This window comes from Scyliorhinus canicula, chromosome 4 (genome assembly GCF_902713615.1).
Source record: "Scyliorhinus canicula chromosome 4, sScyCan1.1, whole genome shotgun sequence".
NCBI classification, from domain to species: domain Eukaryota; kingdom Metazoa; phylum Chordata; class Chondrichthyes; order Carcharhiniformes; family Scyliorhinidae; genus Scyliorhinus; species Scyliorhinus canicula.
In genome coordinates this window covers 208,564,458-208,586,174 of record NC_052149.1, presented here as the reverse complement: position 1 = coordinate 208,586,174, position 21,717 = coordinate 208,564,458, and the positions used below count along the sequence as shown (strand labels likewise).

Below are 21,717 nucleotides of genomic sequence, written 5' to 3'. Positions count from 1 at the left end.
CGTCTGTCCACAAATTATCTTGTGCTTTTTGACCCCTTCTGCAATCCCCCCTGTTGAGACTCAAGTAAACTCGTTTCCACATTTAATAAAGCGGATCAGTGAATCAGACGCTTGGAGTTTCCTATTTTTAACTCCATGGTTGGTTCGAACAAGAATTAGTAGGTGCTGCAGTTGTCAAAATCAACCAAGAGAGGGGGAAGTGTAAAGTCTTTAATCTATAATCGTGGGCGAGTTACCTTTTGCCATTCTGCCTGAACAGATTGTAACATGCTTCTTGTCGCTTCTGGTAATCGTGAGATTCTTTTATATTATGGGCCAGGGTTTAGAGAACACCAAAGTAAATCATGGAGTTCATCTGACCCACAACTTTTAATAGATTTTGGTTATGGGGAGCACAAGAGCCCACTTTACAGGTGTGATGCAACAGAGATTAAAGTATTTGTAAACAAAAACAATGTTTATTCTATGAATCCAGTCAACATTTTATAAATACACAGTAAACATCTTATCAACTACCGACACTGATACCCCCCCCCCAAAGATACAGTGCTCTATAGGTAACCCTTAGTAAGTTTCCGAACTACATCCATAAGTCAAAGACCCTTTTTAATAAAGACAGTAGGTTTGCATTCCTTACAGAAACGGGTATTACTTTGAAATCATCAAGTGATCTGTAGACATTCTTTAGCATGCAAAGAGAGAGACCAAACATACACCTCCTTGGTTTGAATGCAGCTCTCCAACTGAAAACAAAACTAAAACTCAGAGCCAGAAACAGCTTCCAGCTCAAAACGAAAGTAAAAAGCAGAGCCAGGGCCCAGCTCCACCCACACAATTACATCACTGCAGCCACTTGAGAAGACAAACATTTCTTAAAGTGACATTCCCATGCCATTTATAATAGTCTTTATTGTCACAAGTAGGCTTGAATTAACAGTGCAATGAAGTTACTGTGAAAAGCCCCTAGTCGCCACATTCTGGCACGTGTTCGGATACATGGGGAGAATTCAGAATGTCCAAATTACCTAACAGTATGTCTGTACCTTTATTATTATGAGGAGGAAGAGCAACAGCATAAGCTGGAATAAGGAAGCATTTAGGAGAACGGACCCATCAATTTCTTGCCCATTCTGTACCCCTGCAGGAATATATATGCATAACAAGTCATATGGCAATCCTTAGTACCACAAAAGAGGCAATAGGGCTTCTCTACCGCATATAAACCTGCATCATCTGCTTGCACAGTGCTCTCTCTGGCCATGAGGGTGAGGCCCACACTCAGAATTTGTGGCAGAGGCTCATTCCCAGCAGTCGTGTTCATCTCTAATATTAGCTGGGGTGCAAGTCTGTAAATGCATTTGATGAGAGACTGGAACATTTTGTGGGAGAATCATAACATTTGACATCACAGCCAGGCAGCAACAACATGCAGTCATCCAATATTACAATGTAGCTGGTCTTCATCATGTTGTGGATGCAGTCGATGATACCTATGTTCCTTTACAATCTCAGAGAAAACCCTTGATCCAATTCAACAATGCCAATGAGGGATATGTCGTAAGTTGTGAAAATTGAAAATCTGCCCCTTTGTTATATATTCAAGGAAGAAAATGTCAATGCATGGCTTGCAGGTGACAAAAACTGTCCTGATATAATCTACTGCAGAGCCTGAAGAGAAGCAGACAAATTCTACAATGAAATATTAACCCACTCAAGTGTGACCATTGGGACACCATTGGAATCTTAAGGGGCTTATTTTGCTGCATTGATTGGTCAGGCAGGGCTCTGCAGTATGCTGTGGATTGTGTGTCATGTCACATGTAGTTTGCTCGGAACGTCTAGGAAAAGGTCAATTTCACGAATGTTTAAATTGATGATTCCCCAGTGACTGCCCCTCAACTGGAAGTGAGAAAAATGGTTATAGGAAGCTTAAATATTTATTTATGCTATTGGAGCATGTGGTGCTTTGCCGCAAGCAGTAATTGAGACAAGGCACTGTTACATCTTAAGAGAAAATTGGATAAATATTTGAAGCAGAAAAAACTGCAGGGCTGAAGGGAGATATGAGAGTGGTGGGATTAGATTTGGATGACTTGAGCAAAGAGTTTGCGAATACTCACTGTGTGAAACCACTGGCTCGTGTCCTGTAAATTTATATGATTCAATGATGTAAGGAAAGGCTGTGGAAACGTGCTGAGAGCTGACTGCTCCAGTTGAAGATCAAGAACCCTCACAGGCTCACTGCCCACCGAACTTCCTATGCTGTCGGTTCCATATTTGTGTTTTATTCTAAAGCTGTAGAGTTTGCATGATTCTGAATCAACATTCATGATAAATGGAAAGTTGTATTTGTTTTAATTGGAAGGTGATCCATAGGCGTTTTCTGTCTCATTGGATCTTCTCTGGAAATATAAACGTTCTCCCGTGCCTGTGGTGGTTGTGCCTCCTGTGGCTCAGTTGCAGTCTCATCTCTGGGTCGAAAGGTTGTGTGTTCAAGTTTCATTCCAGAGACTTGGGTGCAAAAATTGAGGCTGTTGCTGCCATGTATTTGATGAAATGTTAAACTAAGGCTCTTTCAGGTGGAGCGAAAAGATCCCATTCGGCGGAGTTCTACTTCCATATTGGATTTAAGAAACTTTCTCTAAACACGCATTGTAAAGATATGAGAAGGAGTCTTCAGTTCTGAGAAAAACTTCAGATATTATGACCATTTCTGGGTCTAGACCCCACAACAGAGGGCCTGGCATTTTCCATTTTTGGAACTAACTGTGGTGGCGGGTGGTTCTGGTGGCACAGTTCATGCTGGCTCGAATAGCGGGAACTCGCACCTGATTCCCCGCTTGTACAACACTCTCCATTAATTGTGCAAGTATCCGGTCGAACTACCTGAAGGATGAGAAGCTGATTGGTCTGCCTGTCACCAGGCAGCGGGTTTGAAGATCCTGGCACCATAGTTAAACATCAGTTCAAAACAGACATCAAACTCTCTCCAGCCTACCTTTCTTCAGGAGTCCGTCCAACGTGTCCAGGTGGATCTTTCAGCTAGGCTATCGTTGTCCAGAGCAAACCTGACATAATGGTGGGCCTACCTGTAAAGAGAATCTGTCACCTCCATGTATCGATGTGTTGCAGACTGAGAGATGCTGCACAAGTCCTTTGTCGATCCCTGGAAAGACCCAGAGGCAACAAAATTGAACAATGCTGTCACCTTCTAAGCCACTGGCAGAGGGAGGCCTCCAGCCCTGTGTAGCCCCAGGTCTTCACAAAGAAAAGGTATTTATGATGTACTAGATCTCGGGATAATCGCAGGCATGCCCGGCTCTGCCACTCATTCATTATAAGTACGAGAGCCTTCGACAATAATGATAAACCCTCAGTCTGATTAGTTGCCTCTGCTGTCAGGATCTCTTGTCCTTACTCTCCTCTTCATACTCTGGCCCCCCTTGACCATGCCCCCATGACGTTGCCTCCTGCTGGATCTGTGCTCGGCAATGCCTCTCCCTCCTTCACCTCCTACATTGAATGAGGACTCCCAAGAAATGGAGCCCTGGATCCATTAATCTTCTCTCTGTAATGAAAGATCAAAGATAACAATGATTAAAGGGTGAAGACAGAGAAGCTGTGATTTAGATTTAGAAACCTATGGAAATGCTTTGGCTGCCTTACTTGAATTGTGCCTGATGCAGCCTTTGCTCCTAAGGTGCTAGCATACGCATGTTGATGTGATCAAGTTGTCATCCAGAAATGTAACATCTCGGGCCCTCTGTAGGGTTATATGGTGTAATTTAAATGATTTAGCCAAAGTAGCTTTGCACTCCATTCTCTGAAGTGGCAGAATAATCAGTATGGTCAATGAGTGTACACCATTTGGCGAGTGATGAGCAGTATTTTGTTGAGCACGTGACTGGCCTTTATTGATAGGATGCTAGATATGCCCCTTCACTATAGGCTGCTGTCACAAAGTCTGCATTCCTTCCTTATACTCTGACAATGTTGCAACATTTTTGTGAAGCCAGTGAGCTCTTTAACAGCACTAAAGGAAAGGATTAGCTTTGATGTGGTTCCTGGTAAGTGACCTGTATCCTGCCACTGTAACTGCACCAACAAATTACAGTGTGTCCCAGGAATAGGCCCCATAGCCCACTATAGCAGTCCATCAACACTGCCTGATACCCTTCCCGGATAGAATTGCTATTATTTTCATTTTTGCTGAACGCAAATTGCCATTGCTCTGCTTGCTCAGAATGGTGTTGCTGCAGCATAGGGCAGAGTTCAACGCTCCCTCCCTCACTGTTCATGTGCCTCTGATTCACCTCTAGACTCATGATGTGAAAGTAGAGCTACTTCCAGTTATAGAAATATAGAACATAGGAGCAGGAGTAGGCCATTTAACCCCTCGTGCCTGCTCCACCATTCAGTATGATCATGGCTGATGCTCTGCCTCAATGCCAGATTCACGCACACTCCCCACACACCTTGATGCCTTTAGAGTCTAGAAATCTATCCAATAACTTGGCCGCCACAGCTTCTTATGGTAGAGAATTCCCTAGGTTCACCACTCCGTGAGTAAAGAGGTTCCTACTCATCTCAGACCTAAATAGCCTACCCCCATATCCAGAAACTGTGACGCCTTGTTGTAGGCCCCTCCTCTAGCCAGAGGAAGCAACATTCCTGCATCCAGTCTGTCCAGCCCGACGAGGTCTTTTTATACGTTTCAATCAGACCCCCTCTTCTTCCTATAAATTGTTGTCAAAGCAGGGCCCAGTCGAACCAATCTCTCCTCATACAACAATACTGCCATCCCAGGAATCAGTCTAATGAAACTTCACTGCACTCCCTTGATGCACTATCAATTACGCAAAGACGAGAGTAGGATGTAATCGAGGCTTTATTACACTGAGATGTGTGGCCTCCTACAGCAGCTGACGAAATGGCTGCTGTACGGTGAGCACACATATTTATACTCCGCCTACTGGGCGGAGCCAGCAGGCAGGGATCTACCTGTAGTACAGGGGCCTTAGCGTAAAGCAGCTATAACAACATCCTCTATATACAATATATACATCAGTGGTGACTACCACATCCCTCTATCCCTTCTTGTTCTAATCATACCATGCTCCGATTTCCTTAATAATAAATTTCAGGAAGGGGGAGGGAAAAGGTGGGGGGGGGGGGCGGACGATGACTATGTTTGTTTATTTAATTTAAATTTATTTTGAAGTTCTTTTGTTGTTCATTGGGGTTGGGGGGGGGTGGGGGATGGGATACATGCATCGATATGGTCTGGGGGTGGTACGGTTATTATGGGTTATTTTGTTGCATTTCATTGTTTGTCGTTATGTTTTATATTTTCTGTAAAAAATTCCAATAAAAATTATATTTTAAAAAAAAAATAATAATAAATTTCAGCATTTTTCCACAACAGATATTAATTTAACTAGCCTGTGTTTTCCTGTTTTCTCTCTCTCTCCATTCTTGAAAAATGGAGCGTCACTTGCCAACTACCAATCTGATGGGATCATTATCGATTCCAATGAATTCTAGAAAATCAGAGCCAGTGGACCCACTATCTTAGCAGCTATGAGTGCTAGGGTGTAGGCCACCAAGCCCCAGATATTTGTCTCATTTTAGCCCTTCGGGTTTCTCCAGTACATTTTTTCTGAAAGGGTCAGAGAAAACGTCAGAGGTGCATTGATGATGGGAGGTGGCCAATTATGAAGCTGCGTTAGAGTCTGCCATCAAATTAAGGACAGCAAGCAGGTTCCTGAAACGGGAACTCAGGGCATGCGGAGCACTCAATGAAGGAAAGAGGACCTCACTGTGAGACTAGCAGGAGCGTTGAAGACAGTCAGACTGATGGATCGGCAGGGAGCGCTGCAGTTGCTCCTCCACAGACCGGATTTTAAAGATGCCCCAACCTCTGCTCTGAGGTTGCCTCTGTTCACCTGTCCAGGGAATCACAAAATCACCTGGAACTCTGTCCAAGTGTTCTGCATTGCATGTAAGCAAGCCCAATTCTCTGCTTGCCACTGCTGGATTGTCAGCCACTTTTAGCCCACCTCCGTCAAAGGCACACAGAGAAGGAAATCTGTGGGGAAACCAAACCAATACTCACTTTCCCAAGTTAGTTTTGCCCAGTCTACTCGAGGACAGTAAGATTCCACTCATAAAAAGCAGAACGGAATTATGTATCTCAGAATTCAGGCAATGACCAACTTAGTAAAGCATCCCCTTATATGTATTTGAATATTCCTACAGTGTAGGGTGGCATCGTAGCACAGTATGGGCGGCACGGTAGCACAGCAGTTAGCACTGTTGCTTCACAGCACCAGGGTCCCAGGTTTGATTCCCGGCTTGGGTCACTGTGTCTGTCTGGTGTTGCTCTATTTATTTATCTCGGTGAACCGCAAGCCTTTCTGTTATATCGATCAAATGACCACAAAACCAGTTAGTTAGTTCAAAAGGTGGTTTATTTACATACACAAGAGTTATCTCAACATGCGCAAACAATGTCTACTACGAGTTAAACTACACCTATCAGCTACAATAACCTATATTTAACTTCAGGGTGACCGGCACTGTGCAAATGGATAAGGCCTTTATCTGGATTTCACTTGGCTGGTTCGAAGAAAGTGGCTCTGTCTCTGCTGGGCTCATCCGTCAGGCGGCGATAGTTGGTCTTGAACTTAGTTGGCTGTTCCTGCTGCAATTGGGTAGGCACAGGCCAGATCCAAGAAAGACGGAACACATGGCTGCGCTCTCTTTTATCCCTCTGGAATTTCGCACTATTTGAGGTGGTCCTTAACCTTGGACCTAGTAGTTCGACAGGGCTCTGATCACGCTCTTCGATTTCGGCCAATAATGGGGCGGGTGCCTTGGTAGTTGGGCAGGTCCTTAGCGGTCGGGGGGGGGGGGGGTGTTTCGGTCAGGTCTGGTTACCTGTGTTTTAGATACACATAGGTTGTGTATCTGTCTCAGTCCTGGGTTGGCCATAATTCCCATGGTCCTTTGTAGGTGGCCATCTTAGATGGCTACAGTGGGTTTCCTCCGGGTGCTCCGGTTTGCACCCACAAGTGCCGAAAGACATGCTGTTCGGTGAATTGGACATTCTGAATTCTCCCTCTGCGTACCCAAACAGGTGCCGGAATGTGGCAACCAGGGGCTTTTAACAGTAACTTTATTGCAGTGTTAATGTAAGCCTACTTGTGACAAACAAAGATTATTATTATTATTATTACCCCAATTTTAGTTGCACAGCTTTGCAAAAAAAAACATCTACCTTCAAATCATTTTAAACATTGCACTTTCTAATGTCAATTAATATTTAGGATATGACTGCAGGTTCAGAGATTGGGATTGGATTCACTTCCTCCCTCTGTCTGTCTAACCTTGCTCTCTTTTCCTCTTGTTGAAAGCTCTAATTGGGAAAAGTAAAAGGCCAGAAACTTGCAGTCACCGGTGAAAGTGAAACATTTGCTGCTGACCTCAAAGAAAGCTGCCCACAAAAAACAGCTCTTGTGGCAAAAACAGAATATACTGACAATCTCAGCATCTGTGGAGGGAGAAGGTAGCTAACTTTTTGAGCCTGAATGACTTTGTCAAACTGGCTCTGTGGCATGGATTTCACCCTTCCCAACATTAATTTCATTCCACCATCAGCTATGGAGATCTCTGACATTCATTAACAGTGTTGTCATCAAGCAGAGTAAGCGATCAATTGCATTGATGGATTTTCTCAAGCAGATTATTTTACAGTAACTAAATAAATATTGGGACATGCACATAGGATTAAAGTCAAATCTGAAAAGACGATGCAAAAATATCTCAAAAATCCATGGAATGTTTTTATCAAAATGCAAAATCATTGCATTCCACAAATATAAAGTTTAAGTTCAAGGCCAGAAAAGTTGATCAACAATAATTATGTCTTGGGTGCTAAAGACCCATGAGGCTTTCATTTAATTTCTGCACCACAATAGATTGTGGTGAGCAGAGGGTTATTGGATATAAAATTGACTCGTTAATGAAACTAGTCAGTTCTTCCCAACCTCTGATATAATTGGGGAGGATTTCCTGCTGTTGGGAGATTGACATATGGCCTCTCCCCTGATGAAATGGGCCCGACCGTCATGATACATGGTGCAAGGTTTTGCATTAAATTCACCATCCTGATGCTTTCTCTTATTTACCAAACTAACAAATTGAATTTTCAGAGCAGTAAGTGTTCCCAACAGATTTGATTTGTTGCATGTCCATCATCTCTCTTAGATGGAAGGATGCCAATAAAATATGTCTTTAATTTCCATAGCCAGTTATCTTTACTATGTGTCAATTTTATCAGGCAAGGAAATAAGAAATATAACAAAGCAATATTGACTGGGAGTCGGAGCTATATTGACAATCTAATTCTAGTACGATGCATACATTCGAGGACTAGAGCAATTCTAACCCACTTCATTCAGTCACAGTCAAATTTGTGTTTTTGTAATTAGCGCAACTTTTGAATAAAGGCAATGTCAGATCGGTAAAAGATAACAAAATATATAATGGGACCTTCCGTCAAAACATTTTCTTGCAACTGCAAAATGACAACATATGTATTCCAAATCTCTCTGCAGATTCTGACAATATCTTGTCAATGAAAAGTAATCTTGTGATGTTATTATCTTGCTTTCTGTTCTAATGTGACCCATGATCAAGCTTAAGTCCCCTTTGAAATCAATTCAATTAAATATTATTCAACTATTAAGCACTGTAGGTAAATGCAGGAAATAGGGTGGGATTTACCGACATATTGCTGTATGTTTTTCGGCGGTGGAAGGCGCCTCGTCAGCGGGTTTACCAAACCTGCCGTTGTGAACTGGATTTCCCGCTGACTGCACCCCTTGTCGGTGGGAAACTCATGTGATGGCGTGGGACTGGAATATCCCGCCAGTGTAAACAGCCGGTAGATTGCGCCCTTCGACACAATTAGTTTTCTGATAAAGGAGACAAGTCTTTAAAGGTGAGAATTTTCATTTATATGACATCTCTTCATGACTTTAGGCATTCCAAGGTGCTTTACAGCCAGTTTAATACCTTTGAAGTGCGGTCCTTGTATAATGTATAGAAACATGGCAGTCAACCTGTGCACAGCAAGATCTCAAACAGTAGTGAAGTAAAGATCATGGGTGGGATTCTCCGTCCCGCCAGCCTCATTTTCCGGTGCGGCGCGTCCCCGCGGGCAGCGGGATTTTCCGTTCCCACAGCCGGTCAATGGGGTTTCCCATTGTGGCCACTCCCTCGCCATCGGGTAACCCACAGGCGTGGGTGCACTTCTGGTGAAGCAGAGGATCCCGCCGACAGAATCCCGCTCCATGTTTTCTCAATTCCATTGATGTTAGCGGAGAGATAAATGTCAGCCAAAACACCTCTGCTGTTCTTTAAAGTAGTGCCATTTTATTTTTACACCCACTTGAGAACCAGACTGCCTTAGTTTGACGCCTTATCCAAAAGCTGGCGCCTCTGGCAGTGTAGTACTTCCATAATTCAAAAGAATCTTTGTTGTTGTGCACAAAGCAAGCTGATTCACTACCTGCCCACTGCTGTTGGCCAATGTCTCCCACCCTCAATAGTTTTAACTTGAGAGCTGCATAACTTCAGTCAGGAGCAAGATTATCAGTGACATGGGTGAAAACTTGATCAATGCAAGAGTACATTGGCTGTTGTGCTGCAAGAAATTGGGGGCTTGTGGGTTGCAGCTTATTAGGGTTAAAAGTTAATGGCTGAGGAATTTATATTTGGGAGGCTTTCCTCAGTGTTCTGAGAGGCTAACATAGCTCTATCTGAAAAGGGTTGCCTGCAGTTAGCTGATTCCTCCCCTGGGAATGTCATCGATTAGGCTTGGTGCCCAAAAGAGAATTCCATACACTGAATTGATGAAATCCTGTACTTTCCAAAGTCCTGAAGATGTTTTCCAACAACTTTACTTCCACTAGTATTTTAAATGAAATGAAATGAAAATCGCCTCTTGTCACAAGTAGGCTTCAAATGAAGTTACTGTAAAAAGCCCCTAGTCGCCACATTCCGGCGCCTGTTCGGAGAGGCTGTTATGGGAATTTTATATAAAATTCTGCATCTCGTCTTTAGTATGTTTACAACCAAAGAGTTTATTTTTTTGAAGAATGACCACTGTTATGTTAGCAACTGCAGTAATGATTTACACAGCATGATTTCGCAAATAATTGGATGAATGACCAATTAATCAGGGGTTTCTTTTTGGTGTTGCTGAGGGAAGAATATTGATCAGAATATCAAATGAATTCCCTGGTTTCCTTTGAATAGTGCTATGGGAGCTTTTTACTACATTATTAAATCATGCAATACTCTTTCATTGCTGCATCGAAGTGTTAGCCTAGGCTACACACACAAATTACTAGAAGGGGCTGAAACTATAATCTATTCATTCCAACACACTGAAACTGATTGAGCTAATCTAACATTTTTTTAACATGATTTTTCATGGGATATGGGTGTTGCTGGTCGGCCAACATTTATTGACCGTCCTTAATTGCTCTTGAGCAGGTCGTTTGCTTTCTTTCCTAATACAATAATATTCTGAGTCTTATTATTACGCTAGAAGTTCATAGTGTTTCACTCCAAAATGTGTACATTCTTCAAGCAATATGGTGATGTAATGACAGGAGGGATGTGGATGCCACTGGCTGGGTCAGCATTTGTTGCCCATCCTTAATTGAGTAGCTTGCTGGGCCACTTCTGAGGGGGCAGCATCAACCACATTGCTGTGTGGGTCAGGACCCACATGTAGGTTAGAATGGGTGAGCACAGCAGATTTCCTTTCCAGAAGGGCATTAGTAAACCTGATGGGTTTTAATGACAATCGGCATTGGTTTCATGGTCAGCTTAATTCCAGATTTTTTATTGATTTCAATTTTCACCATCTCCCATGGTGGGATTCGAACCCAGGACCCTAGAGATTACCCTCGGTCTCTTGATTATTAGTCTAGTGAGAGTAGCACTACCCCACCGCCTCCCTCTGTCTTCTGCTGGCCCAAGTTTTCCCTTTGCGGCCACTCTACTGGCAAGAAGGAACAGAGTTCAATGCATATTTTTATATTTATGCACCAACCTGCCAATAGTATGTCGACTCAACTAAATGTGGAATTTTAATACTGTTCATTCCAGAGTTGATCTGTGCAGTACTTGAGCATTGAATATAGAATTGAATACACTTGTAGTCGCCAGTACTCTAATGTAAAAATATGCTTAGCCCCCTCAAGTTGTGATGCACAATGCAAACTTCAGGTGAGCACAGTAAGAAGTCTTACAACACCAGGTTAAAGTCCAACAGGTTTGTTTCAAACACGAGCTTTCGGAGCACGGCTCCTTCTTCAGGTGCTCCGAAAGCTCGTGTTTGAAACAAACCTGTTGGACTTTAACCTGGTGTTGTAAGACTTCTTACTGTGCTCACCCCAGTCCAACGCCGGCATCTCCACATCAAAACTTCAGGTAGGTAGAGGTGAAAGGAAAACAGTGTTGCATATGACTTTCTAAATATCTTGTGTTCTCCAGGAAAGAAAGTCAATACATTGAGAAATGCTGGAAAGATGTTCGAGTGGGTGACTTTGTACGGCTATCATGCAATGAAATTATCCCAGCTGATATGCTCTTATTAGACTCATCAGAGCAAAATGGAATCTGCCGCATTGAGACATTGAACCTCGACGGAGAAGCAAACTTGAAGCAAAGACTGGCAGTGAAAGGGTTTACAAATCCCGTAAGATACACATTCCCATTATTTCTTTGATTTGTTGTTTGAAGGGAACATCACTGGAAGCTTTTTGTGTGATGCTGCGAGGAGAGCAGTTGAGGATTGTATTTACAAATAGGTGATTACAACGTTCACTGTGTGGCAATATTACCTGTGATAATGAAGCCTCTTCAGATAAAAACCCCTTGGCAGAAATTGATCTGTTGCTTTATCATCATAACATGTTGTTAGTAAAGTGTACTGTGATACTTTCAGAAATCTGTACATGCCGCAACAATGATAATTATTTTCCAGGATTCTGAGTTTGAACCAGAGAACTTCAACAGCACTATCACCTGTGAAAATCCCAACAATGATCTCAACAAATTTGAGGGTGTTTTGTAAGTAGGAAACTTTTTTTATTGCACCTGTGGTTTTTTTTTCTGGTTAAGGATTTGACTAATTGTGGGTTTATTTTTCTGATTTTGGATTTGACTTTATGTTAACACAAATAAGCAGTGCTTTCAGTTTTTATAAATATTAATGGGTATGATGCAGAATTTACCAATCTGTCCGGACTTGTTCATGCCACTTGTGGATTTGAAAGCATCATCAAGCTAAATTCTGGGTTTGGTGAGACCACGGGTGGGATTCTCCGATCCTGGGGCTAAGTTTTGACGCTGTCGTAAACGTCGGAACGTTTTACGACGGCATCATCTGGCCCCTAGGATCATCGATCCTGCGCCACACAGCATGGCACTAGAGTGCTTCACGCTGCTCCAGCTGCCGATACGGGCGCAAGCACGGCCGGCGCGTGTTCGCGCATGCGCCTGGGTTGCCTTCTCCGCGCCGGCCCCCGGGCAACATGGCAGTGCTACAGGGACCCGGTGTGGAGGAATATAGGCCCCCCCTGGGATAAGCCCGCCCACCAATCGGTAGACACCGATCGTGGGCCAGGCCTCTGTGGAGGCCCACCCAGAGTGGGGGGCGGGACTCTCCCAGCCCTGGGCCGGGCTTGGCGCCAGTTATGGGCCACTGTACGCGGCTGGTCTGCCGATTCTCGGCCCAAAATGGGCCAAGCGGCCGCAGTTAAAACACTGAGTCCCTGCTCGCAGCCGGTGGGAACTCTGCGTGCAAGGGTCGCATGGTGGCCTGGGGGGGAGGGGGGGGGGGGGGGGGGGTGAAGGAAAGAGCGGTCTCCGACCCTGGGGGGGGGCCTCCGATGCGCCCTGGCCCATGATCAGGGCCCACCCATTGGCGGGCCAGCCCCTCCGTCCCCTGGCCTCTTTTTCTACGCGCCGGCCCCTGTAGTCCTGCGCCATGTTGCATCGGGGCTGGCACGTTGAAGGAGGCCACTGCGCATGCGCGGATCCCGCGGCGCACAGTTCGCACTGGGATTGTCAGCTGGAGCGGTACGAACTGCTCCAGCACCGTGCTAGCCCCTTGTAGGAGCCAGATTTACTCCTGGCAAGGGCCCGTTCACGCCGTCATAAAACCCGACGGCATTTACGACAGCGTGGACACACTGACACACTGCCGTGGGATGGGAGAATCCCGCCCCGGATCCCCCCCCCCTCCCCCGCAGCATGAACGGCAAGTAGCACCACACACGAACAGCGCCAGTGGGACTCAGCCGAACTCGGCCCGTCAAACATGGAGAATCGCCGCGGGGGGGGGGGGGGGGGGGGGGGCGGGGTGAACTCGACCGCCGCCGCTCCAACCGCGCCATCGGTGGACCAGCGCGGAATGGCATCACGCGATTATCGTAACCCCCCCCCCCCCCGGCGATTCTCCGACCCAGCGCGGAGTCGAAGAATCCCGCCTCATATTTCTGGAATGTTGCCTTTAACTGGTCATTTTTTTTTTCATTTAATTTTATGGACCAGCTAATACATTATCAAAAAGGAGCAATAGGATTCAGGTTTAGTTATAGAACTCTGAAGGCAGTAAATTCCACCTTCCCACTATGCTGCTGAGAGTGTTCAGAAGACAGGTAACTCTCCTCAAAGTGGGAGGGGAAGGGTGATTGAATTTTCATGATACATCCTGAGAATGTCATTGACAGAACGTCTGAAACCTCAGTTCAGTGCCCAGCACCTTGAGACTTATGGATTGATGACTGAAAATAAGTCAAGATTTATTTTTAAAGTATATATCGGCTGGAATTCTCCAGCCATTCGCTGGTGGCGAGATTCTCAGGTCCCGCCGATGGCGTACCCACACCCGCGGGTTTCCCGCTAGCGTGGGATGGCTTCAATGGGTAATCCCATTGACAAGCGGCTAGAGTAGGCAATCCCGTCACCAGTGAATGGCACATCGCCTCCTGCTGTCAAAACAGCGGCCAGGGGACCGGAGATGCCAGTCCATTGTTTATTATGTCTAAGTTTATCTATAAAACCGCCTATAAAACAGCCGTAACAGCCTCCCGAACAGGGGCCAGAATGTGGCTACTAGGGGCTTTTCACAGTAACTTCATTTGAAGCCTACTCGTGACAATAAGCAATTTTCATTTCATTTCATTTTTTTTTCAAAAAAGGTGGAACATTTATTCACACCTCTGACGTCTTGCATGCTTGAGATTTTTGAGCCATATCATTGTGTCATATCATAAAGGATAGAGATCTTGGGGGAAGAACAATCATATCAGGTAGCACGGTGGCTCAGTGGTTAGCACTGCTGCCTTGCAGCTCCAGGGACCCGGGTTCAATTCCAGCCTGGGGTGATTGTGTCAAGTTTACACTTTCTCCCCGTGTCTGTGTGGTTTTCCCTCTGGTGCTCCGGTTTCCTCCCACAGTCCAAAGGTGTGCATGTTAGGTGGATTGGCCAGGCTAAATTGCCCCTTAGTGTCCAACAGGTTAGGTAGGGCTACTGGATTAGAGGGATAGGGTGGAGGCGTGGGCTTCATTAAGGTGCTCTTTCCAAGAGACAGTGCAGACTCAATGGGCCGAATGGCCTCCTTCTGCACTGTAGGGATTCAATGTTTCTATTCTATCTTAGGTGCTGGGGCACTGAGATATAAACTGAGAACAACTCTCAGCGTTGTGAGAATTAATTAGGTGAAATATTTTTTTAAAGGTAAATGACAGCCCAAAATCCCAGAGATGGATCTCAGGAGAACATTATTTTCAAAACTGAGTCAGGATTTCTCTTTGCAATAGTTTTAAAGCTGATCTTTTTGCTCCTTTGAGTGTTGTTTTAAGATGGAGAAAAAGTAGCTGTTTAGCATTAATTTTGCTTTGCAGGGAAAACACTGGGAATAAAATTGGCTTCAATAAAGACAGCCTCTTACTTCGAGGCTGCACCATCCAGAATACGAATGTTGTTGTGGGGATAGTTGTATATGCAGGTATGTGGCACTTGTTATTTATTATTCCACTTGAGTTGCTCTCTTGGGCTCTTAAGCATGAGGTGGGCTCACTGTTAATCAAAGAGCAGCTTAATCAGACTACTATGGCAGCAGTTATGGGCCTCTTCCAGCAAAGTGAACTTGAATATTGTCAGCAGGTTGTTATTGCAAAATTGCTAAATCAATATACAGAGGTGAACGTGCATCCATGGAGAACTTTTTACAACCTTCAGATGTACAAAATAATCCAGAGAGTGGGATTTCAAATCCCACCATGGACAGTTTGAGAATTTTGCTTCAAAATAATTATTTTAACCTAATGCACTGAAAACTTGTCAAGATTAAAGTTTTTAAAAGTCTGAAAATGAAAAGCATCTGTAGAAATGACCATAAAAATGCGAGATGTCGTAAAAACGCAAGTGGTTCATCATGGTCTTTCAAGGAATGAAACATGATTTCCTTATCCAGTTTAGTCTCCAAATCCACACCAACCTGGTAAAATCTATCCTCAGAAAAGGCCCAACAGAACATAACTACAGAACACAAGGATGGACAATAAAAGGCAATCTTGCCAAAGACACCCACTCATGAGGAATTAATTTTTTTTAAAGAATGAGGGGTTGGAAGCTGATTTCTGGAACTGAATGATTGTTTCTGGTTTTGATCCCCGATCCAAGGGACATTTTTTGGGTCTCGATCCTTCTGCCACGCCAGCATCTGATCTGCAATATGTTTTTAAAGGAGATGGCCAGAGGGCATGCCTGACATCCAATTAAGGATAGTGGGTGGGTTCCTGACACGAGAAAAGGAGGCCCTTCAGTACTGATCGAGGAGCAGCCCCACTATTGAAGGTGGGCCCTGCCGACGCAGGTGAGAAAGAAAAGGTGGTTCGAGAGCACTTCTCATCAGAGTGGCCACAGCTGCATGACTGCCATTGGGATGGAGAAACAGGGCCGCCTCTGATCACAGCTGTGGTGATCGCGGTGTATTGGCTGTGAGTGGTGGAGAGAGCTGGCTCCCCCGTCCCCAGCACCCCCACCCTGTTTGAGAAAGGTTCAGTCAACCTCAAACAAATCACTGGCTCTTTAATTGTCTCATAGCCATGTATTGGCATTTGGATAGTCAACAATTCTCACACCCTGAGCTTAACTCTACAAAAATGAGTAGAGATATTCTGGCAAACCAGCATGCTGCTTTCCAATGCAAAATCTTCAGCCCTCCAATCTCACCTCTGGTTGTTGTTCAAAAATGCAACCACTCGTGTCACTTTCCTGCTACAATGCCACATTTCTAACATTAAGAAACAAGTTCATTCTATAAGGCTGTGATTGTTCACGTTGGTGTCTGGATTCTGCATTTGGGAGACTAAGTCCCCATGCCGGCATGAAAACGGTGGTGTTTTACGCCAGAAAACCTGGCGCAAAACAACCATCGATTCCCTGCTCAGGGTGGGGGATGGGGACTAGCAGGGAGGCAGCCTCGAGCTCCCAGTTCAAGCTGCCGATAAAGCCCAGAGCATTGCACAGTCCGTGGCCGCGCATGCATACGGCGTCGGCCTGCAGCGGCCGTGCTATGCTTCATGGCGGCCACAGCCCGCGGACCGAGACCGCAAAAATAGTCCCCCTACTCGGCCGGCTCACGCACCGCGCCCCACAGTGACCCCAGCCCCGAATCAAGGCCGCCCCTCTCCGCGGATCATCCCTCCCCCTGAGGCGGCACTGGTCTGAGTTCACAGCCGCCCCGTTGAGTTCACAACGGGTGAGACCATGAGAGTCCCATGCCGTAGGGAACTCGGCTGGTCAGGGACGGAGCATCGCGAAAGCGGCGCTGCCTCCGATTTGGTCGTCATCGGGGATTCTCCACCGCGTCGCCGAATGTGATTTCGGCGTCGGGGATCGGAGAATCCTGCCTTCTGCATCTGTTTCGTTACAAACACTGAAGCTGCATTTTTTCACCGACTCATGATGACTTTTCCTCTTTCTGAAAACCATATTAGTTGATGGGTCATCAGTGGAATGTTTTGAGGTGCTGAAAAAAAGCAGATGGTATTGCAAATTCGCAGCTTGTCAATCAGGAGAAATACAAGTTGATGTTTTGAGTGTCCACCTTTGCTGTGTTCGGATAAGGACACAGAAGCAAACATTTGCGTTTTTTTCCAGAGTGTCATGGGTTTATGTTTTCTTTGGTAAATTTGAATAACATATTAAAAAATATATTCTTTAGTGTTAGGTAGCCAGTAAAAGGATGAAGCTTTTATTTAACATATTACCTGCTATTATGGTCGCCATACTTTAACTGAGTCCAGAGCATTGCTTCAGTTACGGTCAATGCTGTACATCTAGGGGTCATAAAAAATACTTTTAAAAACCAAGGGAATGACGCAACAGTACTTAAGTAGTTTAATGAGTGACAACAGTACTAATGGATTTATACAAGTGATATGTTTCACTCCCTCAGCCCATTGGATGAACATGTACCTTGCATTAACTACGATTTACAGGTTTGGATCAATCTGAAATATATTAACATGTAAATATCTGAATTACGATGCCAGATGGTATTACAACTGGATGGGAGATTGAAACCCTGGCTCAAAAGACCATGGACAGGATTCTCCGATCTGCTAGCCACGTTTACCTACACAGTGCGCCCCCGCCGGTAAAGAATTCTCCATTCCCGCAACCAGCCATTGGGGTTTCCCATTGTGACCACGCCATGCCATCGGGAAGCCCGCAGGTGCAGGTGTACTGCAAGCAGAGCAGAGGATCCTGCCGACGGAAAATTCCAGACCCATAATTTTAACTTTTTTGTAGAAAACATGGAGGAGAAGTCACAGGATCACTAGATAAAAGCAAATTACTGCAGATGCTGGAATCTGAAACAAAACAAAAAATACTGGAAATTCTAAGCAGGTTTGACAGCATCTGTGGAGAGAGAAGGTGCTGACGATTCAGGTCTGGATGACTCTTTGTCAAAGCTAGAGAGAACAGGAAATATGGTCAGATTTATACTGTTATGGGGGGCATGTGGAGCGGTGGGGCAGGATAGGGGGCCAGTGATAGGTCGAGATTGACAATGATGTTGTGGACAGAAAGACGAAGGGAATTTAAGTGGACGTGATTAAGGCTGAAAAGGGGGCTGAAGTGGCACATAAAGAGATCAGAATGTGCTAATGTCCGAAGAAAGATAAGCAATGTGTCAAAAGGGCAACTCGGAACAGATGGGTGGGGGTGGGACAATGGTGAGGGAGAACAGATGGATGACCGAAATGAAAATGAATTGATAGAAATAAAAATGGGTGAAATTGGAGGAGAGAGTTCCCAGTCTAAAGTTGTTGAACTCAATGTTTAAGTCCGGAAAGTTGTAACGTGCCTAATCGGATGATGAGGTGCTATCCCTCCAGTTTGCACTGGGCTTCACAGGAACATTGCAACAGGCCAAGGACAGACGTGTGGACATAAGGGCAGGATGGTGAGTTGAAATGGCAAGCAACAGGAAGGCATTCCCATGCAATATATTCCCATGCAATCACAGAAGGTACAACAACTGCCCTTTACACCCTCCCTGCTCACCATCCAAGCGCCTAAACAATTTTTTCAGGTGAGGCAGCACATCACGTGCACCTCTTTCAATCTCAGCATTCGCTGCTCCCAATGTGAGCTACTCTACATTGGAGAAACTAAATGCAGACTGGGTGACCATTTTGTAGAACATCTTTAGTCCGTCCACGAGCAGGACTCAGACCTTCCTGTCGCTTGCCATTTCAACTCCCTTCTCTCATGTTCACATGTCTGTCCTTGGCCTGCTGCACTGTTCCAGTAAAGCCCAACGCAAACTGGAGGAACTGCCCTTCATCTTCTGATTAGGCACGTTACAGCCTTCCGGACTTATGTTGAGTTCAACAGCTTCCGACTGTGAACTTTCTCTTCCACCTTCACCCTGTCTTTATTTCCATCAATTCATTTTCATTTCTTCCATCTACTCATTTTCCCTCCCCATTGTTCCCCCTCCTCTCCCACCCACCCCACTTGGGCCATCTCTTCCCTGTTCCAAGTTGTTCTTTGACACACTGCTTACCTTTGTTCTGCCATTAACACATTCTGATCTCTTAATGTGCCATTATCAGCACCCTTCTTAACGTTGATCACCCCTCATTTACATTCCCTTTGTCTTTCTGTCTATGCCATCATAATCAATCTCACCTATCATTGGCCCCCTATCCAGCCCCACTGCTCCACGAATCCCCCGCTATAACAGTATAAATCTGACCCCATTTCCAGTTCTTTCTAACTTCAACAATGACAACCAGACTCAAATCATTTGCTCCCTTCTCTCTCCACAAATGTTGTCAGGCCTGTTGAGATTGTGTGGCATTTTCTGTCACAGGATCACAAATTGGTTTTCATAAAAATAAAAAATATTTATTGATCATGAAATATTGGATTATGCTAAAATACTCCTTTACTTTCCCTTAGCTTCACAAATATACACCGATTTTAAGGTTAACCTCTATTACAAAATATATCTAAAGCTACGATGATCTCAGTAACACACAGTCCCTTTAAATTCAGAGGGTAGCTGTGTCAAAACACACACTCCACTCTGAACCCAAGTTAGTGTTAGATTTCTCCTCGGAATCTCCCAGATGATTGTCACATGACTCCCTCCCAGAAAAACACGCTTTACAATCTTCTTTCACAACAATTCTTTCTATCAGTAGTTTGCATTCCTCAATCCAGTCCAGATTTTACAAATGACTACTTTAAGACAAGCTTCCACTCCTTCACTTAGCAACAAATCCAGTATCCAGATTATATACCTCCCACCCGGATTTTGTTGTCTTGACTACTGTATAAACTGTTCACAATTGCTTTCACTCTCGATTCCTGACTTTAACAACACAACATCAAACTTATGATTTACCTCTGAAGTCAACTTTGACACTTTAATTTTGGTCACTGCAACTGTCTCTTTAACTCAGAGCACTTTGTTTACTTTACTTTTGAATTCTTCTGAACAAAATGTTGGACTCTGTTCTCTTGATTTCAATTTTCTGAAGACTTGGGCGGAATTCTCTGATCCCTCGCCGGGTCGGAGAATCGGCACGGCGCGAATCGCACCACGCTGCCCCAATGCCGGTACGCAATCCTCCACAGTGTGGAGAATTGGCGCCGGCGTGGTCGGTGGGGCGCCGGTCGGGGTCGGATTCTCGCCGAGTGGCAGTCATCAAAAAGCCGAGTCCCGCCGGCGCCGTTCTAACATCCTCTGAGTTGGCGGGACCTCAGCGTTGAAGGGTCTGGGGGCAGCCTGTTTGGGGGGGGGGGGGGGGGGGGGGGGTCCGGGCCTCCGTAGTGGCCTGGCCCGCGAATGGGGCCCACCAATCAGCGGACTGGCCTCTCTGCAGCCGGACCTCCATAGTGGCCTGGCCCACGATCGGGGCCCACCGATCAGCCGGCATGCCTCTCTGCCACCCCTGGCCTCCCTTCCTCTGCACCAGCTCCTGTAACACTGCACCATTTGGCATTGGGGCAGGCGTGGGGAAGAAGGCCACTACACATGCGCTAGTTGGCGCCGGCGACTACCCCAGGCCGTGGGCGTAGTGGGTGGGTGGCCACGCGGTGCAGGCCTAGGGTAGTCACTGGTCGGGGGCCCAGGATGGGGTCGCTTGGTCCACGGGGAATGAGGCGAGGCTGCAGAACGAGACCTCCATGGTGGTAGCCAATTCTACCGTGTCCTCTAAATTCTGGGCCCCTTTTTCAAGTAACCGCTGGCGCACATAGTTTGACCTGAGCCCTGTCATGTACACATCTCTAACGGTGAGCTCCATATGCTGTTCGGCTGATACAGCTTGGTAATTACAGTCCCCAGCTAAAGTCTTTAATTCCCGTAGGAATTCATCCAACGACTCCGCGGGGCGCTGGCGGCGGGTCGTAAAAATGTGGCGCGCGTAGACCTCATTGATGGGCCTCACATACATTCGATCTAGCATGGCTAGAGCCCCCATATACGAGGTAGTACTGTTAAGTTGAGTAGATATACGGTGGCTCACCCTTGCGTGCAGTAAACTGAGTTTCTGCTCCTCTGTAGTTTCTGATGTGCTTGATTCAGCCAGGTAGGCCTTGAAACATCGGAGCCAGTGTTGAAAAATTCCTTTCGCCTCTGCAGCCTGCGGGTCGAGTTCTAGTCGATCAGGTTTGAGGGCTGATTCCATAGTCGTTTTCTTCAAGTTTCCTAAGACTATTAAACTGATGTGACCATCAATTCAAAAGACACGTGGTTGGAAGTGAACAGTGGTTTTAATAGTCTTACAACAGAGCCTGCCTGCGATGAGATGATCTGGCAGGCAGGCTCACGACTGCAAAGCTTTATACTTCCGGTTAGTGGGAGGAGCCATGGGCGGAACCATGGGTGGAGCCAAGTGTGGAGCCCAGTGCAAACTCCTCATCTCCCCCTATGGGCAGAGCCGCGCAACTGCTCGTATACTGAGCTTACAAGAACACAACACGAACAATATAACACAGTGTGAATTACTAGATTGTGATTCACCACAAACTGCAAAGAAATTCAGCTGAAACTAAATTCAAAAGTCTTTCTCCTTACCAGCCCACCATTGCTAAGCAAC

General features: G+C 45.5%; 1 protein-coding gene across 3 annotated transcripts in view; it reads left to right on the top strand.

The window, feature by feature from the left end:
• atp10b (ATPase phospholipid transporting 10B) overlaps nucleotides 1-21,717 on the top strand; it is a 428,434-nt gene that overhangs the window by 278,940 nt on the left and 127,777 nt on the right. For all 3 annotated transcript variants that reach the window (XM_038795980.1, XM_038795982.1, XM_038795981.1), the window contains 3 exons: nucleotides 11,572-11,776; nucleotides 12,065-12,150; nucleotides 14,992-15,095. In XM_038795980.1, coding sequence (XP_038651908.1) covers nucleotides 11,572-11,776; nucleotides 12,065-12,150; nucleotides 14,992-15,095 — 395 coding nt within the window. The remainder of the gene's footprint in view (nucleotides 1-11,571; nucleotides 11,777-12,064; nucleotides 12,151-14,991; nucleotides 15,096-21,717) is intronic.